This window comes from Polyodon spathula, chromosome 31, assembly GCF_017654505.1.
Source record: "Polyodon spathula isolate WHYD16114869_AA chromosome 31, ASM1765450v1, whole genome shotgun sequence".
Taxonomy (NCBI): Eukaryota; Metazoa; Chordata; class Actinopteri; order Acipenseriformes; family Polyodontidae; genus Polyodon; species Polyodon spathula.
In genome coordinates, this window is record NC_054564.1 from 6,370,121 (window position 1) to 6,381,727 (window position 11,607).

At 36.8% G+C, this 11,607-nt stretch overlaps 1 protein-coding gene across 2 annotated transcripts in view; it reads right to left on the reverse strand.

The window, feature by feature from the left end:
* Positions 1–8,291, reverse strand: part of LOC121303017 (docking protein 2-like) — a 17,287-nt gene extending 8,996 nt beyond the window's left edge. Inside the window, exons 1-2 of one of the 2 annotated variants that reach the window (XM_041233412.1) lie at positions 8,160–8,291; positions 1,430–1,705 (exon numbers count right to left, since the gene is read on the reverse strand). In XM_041233412.1, the coding sequence (XP_041089346.1) occupies positions 1,430–1,705; positions 8,160–8,219 (336 nt within the window). In that variant the 5' untranslated portion in view covers positions 8,220–8,291. The remainder of the gene's footprint in view (positions 1–1,429; positions 1,706–8,159) is intronic. The other variant, XM_041233413.1, reaches the window with a different exon arrangement.
* Positions 8,292–11,607: the final 3,316 nt, after the last annotated feature.

An 11,607-nucleotide genomic window follows, 5' to 3' on the forward strand; every position in this document is an offset into this window, starting at 1 on the left:
GCTCTTTTATCAAAACTGCCCCAGGGGCAGAAATCTGGTTTACAAAAAACATTCTGTGTGAGTCCTCGAGTGATGCTGATACAATAGCACACTCTTGTGGGTAGGCTCCTATTCCTAGTGTGCATACCATTGAGATGTCACTGGTATCCCTGTGCTCACATTCTGTATCTGAAATATACTGAAAATACATTTGATTAATTTTCAGTTTTAGTAATGTATTTTGGGGATATGATATTAAATATATCTGAGATATATTATGGAAGACTTGCAAGGTATATTTATACCACCATTAGTGTTAAAAGTACATTATATTTTAAAAAATCATCTTTCATGCATTTGTAAGAATGTGGTAATTATTTGATTCCAGTTATGTTGGGTGTGATGTTTGCAACTTCTTTCACAATTCTACTTGGTAACTCAGAGAAAGGTTTTACGCGTGCTGGCTACAGGGCAAACGACCCGACAAGAATGAATCCAAGGGGGTCGAGTCCGGTGAGCAAGGAGTTTTTTACTATTGTGTGTTGTTTATGAATCACTCTGTATCTATTTCAGAAATACATCCTTTATTTGTAAATTAAGTCATTAGAACAAGTGCTTGTCATCTTGAGTTTTGCAAGTCTTGTAATGAATGGCTTAAATGCCCGGAAACCGTTTATACAGAACTATTTAATACATTTCACACTCACAACTCAGAAAAGTGCTTCAATTGAATCATAGTCATTATTTACATGGTTTCTGCTCAGTGAATTCTTGTATGAACATTTAAAAAATGCCTATCCACATACTTCCTATGGTTATACTCTGCTTTTACCAAAGTGTACCCTGGTTTCCCTTGTTTGTTAATATGCATTACCACACCTCGTTTACATTGAATACCTACTCTTACCATACTTTCACTATGCTGTATTGAACTTTGCTGTGCTTTTAGTATGGGAAACTTTTATAGGAGACATACTTTTGAGAACCTCTTCTCCTATTGCAATGAATTAAGAGGATCAAAATCTCAGGGTTTATGAATTTATAATAGTTTATCTACTTTTTCATGTCACTGATGGCTCTAATTTTGAATAAACAGCCATAAGGGATGGATGTAACTGTCATGCTTCTTTCCACAGCACTTTGTCAGCAATAAACATTATGGCTATAAAGTGGATTTCTCACTTGGTGTTTTTTTTATCACACTGAAAAGCTACAAAAAGCAGGTTGCATGGGAAATATGAAGTTATTTTTCAAACTATACAGGGGATTGCACCTTGAAACCCAGATACTGTTGTCTAGCACAAAATAGGAAGAGTTACATTTCTTTGTGTGATTGCTGAGCTGTGGTGAAATGGCCAATAAAAATACCAAATGAGTCATTTGCTTTTTTCTGAGAAAGCGTTTTTGTCATGTCAGTTGATACAAAAATGTGTTCTTTTTAAATACATACTGGAAAAGCTGCTTCACAGAGAGTCTGTGTCCATTCATCAACCTCGGAGCTCTCAGCTGCAAACACAAACAGTTTCTCTGTTGTTTCCACAAGAAAAGGGGTGGCTTCTTTTGGGCACCCATCCATCTTTACATCCGTCACACGGATGCAGTCGCTCAGTTTGATCACTTTCTTATTCTCCTGTTTGCGAAGGCTCTTGTCAAACTCAAAGAACTCCATGCGAGAAATGGAGCAGGTGCTTTCTCCATAAACAATCGACCACATTTTTTTCCATTTCTGTGGAAAAATAAGAATGATAATGAAGTCGGCCGAGCTGTATTTAAAATCTGAGAATCAAGTTTGTTTACATTTGTTGGTGAGACCTGCTGGCACCCTTCTGCTTCTTCTTGCAGCAGTTGGAGGTTATAAAAGACATAATCAAGCTTTGTTATTACTGTGACCAGGATATACAAATTCATATCACCCGATGCCTGGGACAGAACAGGATTTGTGTGAGGGACAACAAGTTTTGCCATTATACTTTGCCCGTTTGACAAATAGTTTTTTAATTTGTTTATTTTTCCTATGTTCGTTCTGTTGCTAGAAAAACACTCTGGGTATATTTCTACTGAGCTATGGAAGTTTGTAAAAACTGAATTGCGGAAGTCTAGCATCTCCACACACAAAACGGTGTTTACACCCCACACTTCTGATTGGCTAGCTGTGGAAAAAGCTGACCTTCTATTGGTTACAAAGACACACAGCAATGGCTGCCAAAAGAGCCTCTGGTAAGGCACAGACTAATCTTTTAAATGTAAGGTACTGTTTATAGTGTTGTTGTAAATTAGCAAATAAGTGATACTGCTTTCTTAATACATGAACCAGACGTTTAAATGCAGCAATGGTCCCTAAGGTATAAACACATTAGAAAAAAAAAACATGTTGTGTGATTTATAAAATTACTTTATATAATTATATAAAATTACTTTGTGGTCAAGTGTGTACTTGTTGGGATGTTTTAACAGATGTGGCAACAACTTTTTTTTTTTTTTTATCTTTCAATTTTAGTGTTGTTAACCTAGTTTGCTATTTACCACATTTACCATTAAATGATATAAATGAGATTATCTGAACAACATTTTATTATTTTAAAATAAAATACAGACTATAGATCTCATTGCAATGTGTTTATGTGTTTATTCATTTATGTAGTTATTTTTCACTGAGAGTATTGCAGGGAAAGAATGTTGCCCTCCCAAAATGATTTTAAAATGGGTATGAAACCAGGATCATTCTGCTGCAGCAGTGTTCCAGTTAGCCATCATGTGACAAGATGTTAGACTGGGAAACATTGCTGTAAAATTATTAAAAGAAAATAATTAGAAATAAACAAAAGAAAAACATATTTTGTCTTTGCCGAATTTGATGGAGCCTACTGTAAATACTGCATGGATTTTGGTAGAAAAACAGTAGAAATGCAGAGAAACTTGACCGGTTATACACAAGTCCTCTAAAAATCTGGGGTTCAGCAGGAAGGAGACACAGAGACCCAAGCTGCTTTTGTGCACGTTTAATAGCAAATAATGAACAAAACAAGCAAATAGACACAAGGGCCAAAACAAACAGTTATACAAAAAACAGTTCAAAACAAAACAATACAAAACACTTTCCCTACACCGGTTTTAAACCTAGCAGCCACATAACCACCATAACTCTAAAAACTAATACCCTTGATCACCCTTTTTCAACACCTGTGGCTGGAGCCTAATTAATCATTAATCAGCGACATTCCCACATGTTTTGACAGGGGCCGAATTTAACCCTGCCACACTGCCACAAGCAGATACAAAACTGAAAGAATGTCAGGAAAAATCAGAATTCCACAAAGCAGCGGTAATGGTTAGCAATGATTTCATATCTGTGATGCAACAAACTAAAACACCCGCACATCAGGAGTCGAATTCAGTAATATAACATAATATTGCTTATTATAGTTGTACTCTTAGTGTGTTACTCCAAACTGCAATGAAAGGAACATTTCCTTAAAGCATGTTATACATTTCATGAGGTGATTCGGGGAACCATTTGAGCAGACTTGAAGAATTTAGTGAACCAGTTAAGCTGCAAAGCTAGATCTGCCCCAATCACTAATTGATTGATTGTGTACCGTGTTAAACAAAATCAAATTCCTACAAGTTATATTCTACTTTTTTGTGTGTGTTTCGTGCGACGGAGAGTGGCAAGTAGATTTTGAAAAAGGACAAGTACATTTTTCTAGCATTTTCTCCATTGGGCAAGAAGTTTTTTTTCAGAAATTGCACACCCCTGTATGGCATTAGAACAGTATTATATCTGCATTTGCTGTTTGTGTTATACTGATTTTATAATGATAATATAAATACATTTTTGCAGCATTATCGTATAACACTCTTTCAAATGCACAGCAACATCTCTTACTCAGCTAAAACAGAGCTTGAATTTGTCATTTAAAAACTCCTACTGAAGTAAATGTGGCCAGGTTGTTGGTGAGAGTTCACAGAGTAGCAAAAGAACTTGCATATTAGGCATTGTAAGTGATGAAGTGATTTATAGCTCAAAGAAACTAACAGATGTACGGGACTAAAGGCTGAGGGTGAATTTGAACCCGAAAAGAAAAACAGCGGTTAAAAACGTTGCTCCATCCGTGCAGCCTTTGGCCTAAAGATAAAGCAAGGTTGCTAGGTTACTCTTGTCTGCAAGGCCTTACAGCCAAATGTCATCTGTGCCTTTGCTTCTTTCTTTCTTAGTGATCCTTTAACCATAACCTTTCGTTTATACGGCATGGACGTTTTTGCTTTCTCACGACTCTGCTTCTAGAACAAAACTATGAGAATACACTGCTGTATAATGTGTATCGTGTTCACATAGTTTACAATGCTATAAATGTTTTCAGTTTGAATTACTGTTATGCACATGTGTAGTGATCCTTCTCACTGCATCAGTTTTAATGCTGTAATTGTCCTTGTATTGGTGCTCCAATATAGCTGGGGATCATATTAAATGAATTCTTACCACACGATTTGAATAAGCTACCATACAATTTGGAGATCTTACAAATGATTGAGTTGTTTATTAAAGTATCATAATAGAGGAAGAAGAAATGTCTCTGTAATATATTTAGGGTTGTGGTGGATTATGTGAAATGCTTTTTTGCTGATGGTTTCATTGGTATTTCCTGTGTTTTGATCTTTTATGCTTGTAACACGTAACTGACATGGGAACTGTTTTTAATGCGGAAGTCAAATTTTTAAATAAAATAAAATATCAACATTACAACATTAAATTCTATGTAACAGTATTAAAACAAACACTATCTAATTACACTGATAGTGCTGTAGTGCATTACAATGTTATTACATGTAAGTAAGGCTTTTTTTTTTTAACCCACTGACTTCAGTTGACACCAGTAGCTGACAACATGCCCTTCATAAAAAAAATAATTGCCTGCAGCTCTTTCCTGTAGCACTGCCCTTGAACCTTTGGTTTTATGGAAAATATGACATAACTCTGATGAATAACTTTCTACATGAATAAAACAGGTGATTTCTAGTGCAGACATGTCTGTGAGAATGATCTGTGTTATCCATGTAGAACCCATTCATATCTCAGCTGAGGTATGCTGTTTCTCCACAGAACTGATGTTAACACTTGCTTGCAGAGGTACGTTTCTTTTACAATGCAGCAAAAGTTTCATTGCAATGCTAAACAGGAGCACAACCACTATTTAATTAATGTACTAATCCAGTGGTTTTCAGCCTTTTTTTTAAAACTGTACCCCTTCTGTCTGGAGGTTTTAGCTCAAGTACCCCTTTACAATTTTTTTTCATTTTGCTGAATGGTACCACAGCTGCAATAATTTGATTAACTGACACTCTGCTGGTTTAGGACAGAATTCCAAACTGTCATTCTGAAAACTCTGAATTACACGTCTCTAGATGCACAGAATCCAAAGACAGCATTGGGGAGTCTCATCGGAAAAGTTATTTTAAATAATCCAAAATAGTCTACATTGTAAATGTTTATCACATTACTATTTACTTCCCATCTCACTATTAACTGAAACTGCCAAAGAAAAACAGTTCCTTAGTCCACAGTCAGTGCTATTCTACAGCTTTATCAATACAATTAGTCGATTTGCATGTTTTTTTTTTCTTTAGAATGTTGCATACAATGGCAAGATAACTAATGGAAAAATATTGCACAGACTACTGTCATTCCCAGATCCAGTTTAGCTTGTAGGGATGGGTGATTGTTTAGTGTCTGTTCCAGACACTGATGCACCATGTAAACAGTTACACATTTTGTTTGTTCTGCAGGCTATGCAGTGCTAAAGAACGAACCAATTTGAGACATACAGTCAAAACTGGTTTTACAAATGTAAACATGTAGTCCGCGATCAATGTCTAATTAAACCAGACAGCTGTTTTGCACACCAGAATGATTATTTAACTCTTCTAGTACTCTACAGTACCAGGGAATCCACACCGGATTGCAAAACACAGTTATTTTTCGGGGTGCTTTTGGGATAGCCTCAGATCCAAGGTTGATACGGTTGGTTAATTGGTTCCCCCAACTCTCCTAGCGCAACCCCCCACCCCCCCTGTTGAAAATAATGATTTCATATGCAAATGATAAAAGATATACATTATTACAAATTATTGAAATGGGTGGATAAACTGAACATATTGAAACTGGCAGGTTCAAAATAATCAATCACCACCATTTCAGTCATATAATATAGTTATCCATCCATCCATTATCATTAACCGCTTAACCCTTTACAGGGTCATGGTGAGCCAGAGCCTAACCCAGCAGACACAGGGCGCAAGGCAGGACTACACCCTGGACGGGATGCCAGTCCATCGCAGGGCAGCACTGTGAGGCAGCAGCGCTAGCCACCACGCCACCGTGCCACCCATAATATAGTTATATAAAGACAAATAGTTTTTTTTCTTTTTTTTTTTCCTGCACCTTATATTCCTAATGCCTTAATGCACAAAAAAATGTAAAAATCTATCAATTCTGAACTGTACTTTCTTACTGCTTGTTTGTATTCACTACTACAGCTATGACTAAAAGTTTTAAATCACCTACAATTTTTGGATTGATTAAAAAAAATAGTCTTTTATGAACATAATTTAGATATTTTATTTCACATCATGTAATCAAAAACAAACTGCTAAATGATTGCAAAAGTCTACCGGAAGTCAAAATAGCAATAGAGTATTTCGGATTAGATTTCGAAATGTCTTCCTTTAATACTGTATATGGAAAACTGCAAAGCGGTATGTGAGTCGTTATGTTAAAGTAATGTTATTCAGCAGGGTTCATTCGACTTTACGAAGCAAAATTAGTTATAGAGTGATGCAAAACCTTTGGCCAGAGCTGCACAATGCCTCATTAGTAAAGGTAGCTCACCTCATTGACCCCTTGGTTATCCCCTGAATACATATTATTAGATTAGTTTAGATTCTACCAGTTAATACAATAAGAGTCCTGGTAATGAATGGGTTACTGCTTGGTTGATTCATGTAGTTACACAGTATCCCATACTACTGACTGCATTAGTGCTACTAAGTTTATGGCTACTGTAAATACAGTACTGCAGCAGTATTAATATGCATCGTTTTTTTATACTAAATTAATGTAATGGCATTTTTTCAATTTTTCCAGATAAATATAGGGAGCTATATGAGGGATGGAGAAGCAGCCTCGTTGATTTGCTGTCTGAATGACCGAGTTGTTCTAATGCAAACCTGCAGCAGTACTGCAGCAAGCAGGCGACTCGCACAAAACATATTCATTATTTGCATAACTCTGTCTGCCGCATGCAAAGGCCTGGATATTCTAGGGATTTCACCAGCTTCACTGTGCCAAATTTACATAGATTTATAAAACCCAAAAATCGAATGGGCCTTGCTCAGTCTTTAGATTACGTTACTAGTTAACTTCCCAACTCAACTGAAACAATTTCCAGACCAGTAGATTTACTATTAGCATTGTGTGGAGAGTACAGCACTATTGGCTATTGACTACGTTGAAAATGTATCAGTTTTTCTACTCTGACACCAAAAGGATACATCAGCTGTCTTGTCTCAGTACACTGAGGTCAAACTAAAAGAAACTTCAATGCATTCACCAGTTATCATCCAAAACTACTACCAACTTGAATTTGACAAAAATTCTAATACAGAATTCACAATCTATTGTCTGTAATTTAGCAAACTTTCACATTTGGATTTGGAATGCATGCAGATTTAATTCAATTCAAGCATACTGTTTATTTTAGACCTTAGCAATCACAATAAGCCACCCAACCCGAAAATACTTAAATACTGGATCCTAAATAGAATTCACATCAAGATACAGGTCTGTTATCTTCCTTGGCATTACACGTGTATTAAATGATCTATAACAACAACTATGAATAACTATGGCAGTGCAAATTCCAGAATAAGGTAATTGCTATCTAACTACAGCTTAGTTTATCTACATTTCAAAGTGCTTCCAAAAAGCCTATAATTCTGTTTTAAAGGTACAGGTCCAGAGACTCCTGGAATTATAGTACATAGCAGTCAATGGAGTTTTTAGCACATTTTTTCCATATTTGGAACTTTCTTTCAAAGTTATTACATAGTTACAAACTAGGTCAGCTCTATTGTAGGGAGAGCACTTGAAGATAGTAGAGCCGTGATGCTCGTGTCTTACTTACCTTCCCAAACCTCTGCTGCTGCAAATACAGCATGCCCTGCTTCTTGATCGCCTCGTCCATGTTGAAGCAGTTTGTATCACCTCTCCCTGGTTCATACACCAGATAAGCACTATGCTATGTGGAAACAAAAGATGACGCCTGACATTCTAACTTCCTGTCTCTCTCTCTCTCTCTCTCTCTCTCTCTCTCTCTCTCTCTCTCTCTCTCTCTCTCTCTCTCTCTCTCTCGCTCTCATGCGGTATACTGCAACATTTATAGCGAAGCATCACAAGACCCAATGCTTAATCACTCAGTCCCACACATTGTCAAAGCTAGTCAAAACACCCATGCTGTGATGTGGTGACTAAACATTTCTTTGTTATGCCTGCACTGGTAGCCTGTAATGTAGGAAACACTTTACATTAAGTGTCTTTAAGTATTGTGTAATCACATAGTCATTACTTAGTGAACACATGTGTACTTACATATAATTACAGTGTTATTATGCATAGTTACAATGTCCTTATGGAATTTAGTACAAGTAGGTCCAGATTCTAAAAAAACAGAAAACTACTCCAAGTTGGTGTTAGCAATTTCACTTTCTTATGCTTTTACTATAGCAAACTTGAATTGGCATTGCTATTGTACTTTGCAGAGTGAGAGATTTCTGCTTATTGTGTACTGCAGACACTGTGCCTTTTTGTGGAATTGCCTTTTCAGTGGATCAACAAGCTTTTCACACAGTGGAAGATTATTTCAGATGCTGTTCTTCTGCCACTTGTGTCTCTTGCTGCCAGTAACAGCTTTCTGTTCTCACACTTGATATCGATCAGTACTTCCTGTTCTGTGTGAAAGACTGAAGTCTCCTCACCACTTAAAAAAACTGCAGCCCATTCGTGCTTTTGAAATTTTTTTTCACACGTTTAGAAGGTTTGAGTTAAAAACACAAGCCTCATATGTCTTTCCTGTACAATGTTGACATACAAACAAGAACACCATTTAAGCCAATACTCTTGTTACATTTACAAGGAGAGATACGAGAGAAAGTTTCATTATATAACTATCTAGGTATATAGCTTGATGAGCATCTTACTTTTAATTACCATATTGATAAATTTGTTTTTAAATTAGGACATAAATTAAGTTTTCCTTTTAGGAACAAGAAGACTTTTTTCCCTGTCTAGCAGGTTACAGTTAGTGACTCAGCTACTATTTTCCCTGTTTTAGATTATGGTGATTATACTTATCAGTTTGCTTATAATCAGTCTCTACATAAAATAGATGTATTGTACAATTCATGTTGCAGATTCATTCTACAGTGCTTCCCTTTGACACATAATTGTCATATGCACATACAACTAGGCTGGCTCTCACTTATAAACTAAAGACTTTTACATTGGTATTTTTTGGTGTTTTAAGTTTTTTAAAGGCTTTAAAGAATGATGTTAAAGAATGATGTGGAATTGTTTCCATCATAGCATAAAGATGAACCCTGATAACCTTTCTTCCTCTGGTTTTAAAGGTCGTAGTTGAGAATTGCTTACAACCTCCTGGCAATACTTCTCCTTCAGTCCACATTAACAAATAGATATGTCATATGTATTCTGTTCTTTGATCTCTGTGTGCTGCTGATGTTTGAGCTTGAACAACACAGTGTGTTTTCATTGCATTTGTACTTTGCAATTGTCCTTGTTTTGAGGATGGGGTCTATTTTTATGATCTAAACAGTGGTGGAGATAAACACTGCCACTTTCAAACTCTATACTAACCCAGCTGGTGTTTACCCTTGGGGATACTTATAAACCTACTAATCAATATTACTACATACAAGACAAAATCCAGTGAAATGAGCTTTGTAACAAATAAACTTGGTAATAAAATATGCCACTGGTTATATCATTAAATATATTGTATTTGAGGGGAAATAGTTATTCTACTAGTATAAAACTAGCAAGAAACTGCTTATTGGACAGATGGACAGAAGCTGTGAGAGATCTGGGGTCCATGCATTCTCCAAGCAAGCATCCCAGCCACTGCACAAAACACTTGTTTGCAAAAGTAGTGGGATTGCAACCTCGTCTCTCCAGTAAGGGGTCAGGATCTGTAACAGTAGTGCCTCACACAGAGCAGCCAGTAATGCACAAGACTGGATCTTCCTTCAACTAGGCTGTCTATTGGTAGTTTCATACTGTTTTAGTTCTTTGCTGTGTGCTGCCTTCAAAACAGGACACTTCTTTTTCAAAACGTATTTGGAAAGAACCTCCCTTAAGTAACAAGTCCATCCACTCCTTAAATGTCTTGTGGGAAACCCATGCTGTCTGCTTCTAGGAGGCACACTTCCTTTTTCGCTGATAAAGGTTATCTCAAGCTAAACAACTTCCTGTAACCAGCGCTGCCCAGACTGGCTTTGCTAGGAGTCGGTTAGAAAACATTCCTTTTAAGAGCTCTTAGCAATGTTTACTCAGTGACGGGTCACAATCAGACAACACTGCCTTTTACACCTGCAACTGCTTAACGCACTGTATATCCATAAAGAGAAAATTCAAATCAACAGACCAATTCACAGACATTCACAAATGTCTAGCAGAAGAAAAGAGAGATTGACACCTGACAAGCCCAGTAAAATACTGGAACAAATTAGGGGGTGGGGGGGGTACTAAATAAATGACTTAAGAACATAAGAACATAAGAACATAAGAAAGTTTACAAACGAGAGGAGGCCATTCGGCCCATCTTGCTCGTTTGGTTGTTAGTAGCTTATTGATCCCAAAATCTCATCAAGCAGCTTCTTGAAGGATCCCAGGGTGTCAGCTTCAACAACATTACTGGGGAGTTGATTCCAGACCCTCAATTCAACTTGTACGTTTAGATGTGAAAGAGCGCAGTTGTCAAACATCTTGGCTGAACTCTGAAGGAAAAACAAAGCTACATATCAGATGTGCAGAAGGCGAAGAGATTATTTAAATCTTTAAAAAATGCAGACCTGTCTACTGAACTATGAAAAATAGCTCCACTTTAAACTTCAGAGCGCTCTAGTAGAATAGGAAAGATAACTCCACTCAAAACAGCCAGTCAGTCAAATCTACTTATGTATTTAAAAATGTATCCTTCTTTTTATTTATTTTTCAGTATCAGGCACTGAAGCTATGTCACTAGTAATTCTAGGACTGTTAAATGAGTTAAAAACGGTTTTCTAGTAAAAACCTGTTGATGGAAAAGCCATTGAAATAAATAAATACAAGCAGTTAAGTACATACACTGCCTGGATGCTTACAGTAGGACCTAATAAACTGATAACAGGTTGGACCACCGCATGCCCTGATCACAGCCTTGACATGATGTGGAAGGTTTCTCGAGGGATTCGTTCAGTCATTACCATTTCACAAGACAGCTGTTTGGTTCTCCCAAACATTCTCAATTGGATTAAGCTCCGGGATTGTGCTGCCATGGAAGACGTCTGCCCCTCAAC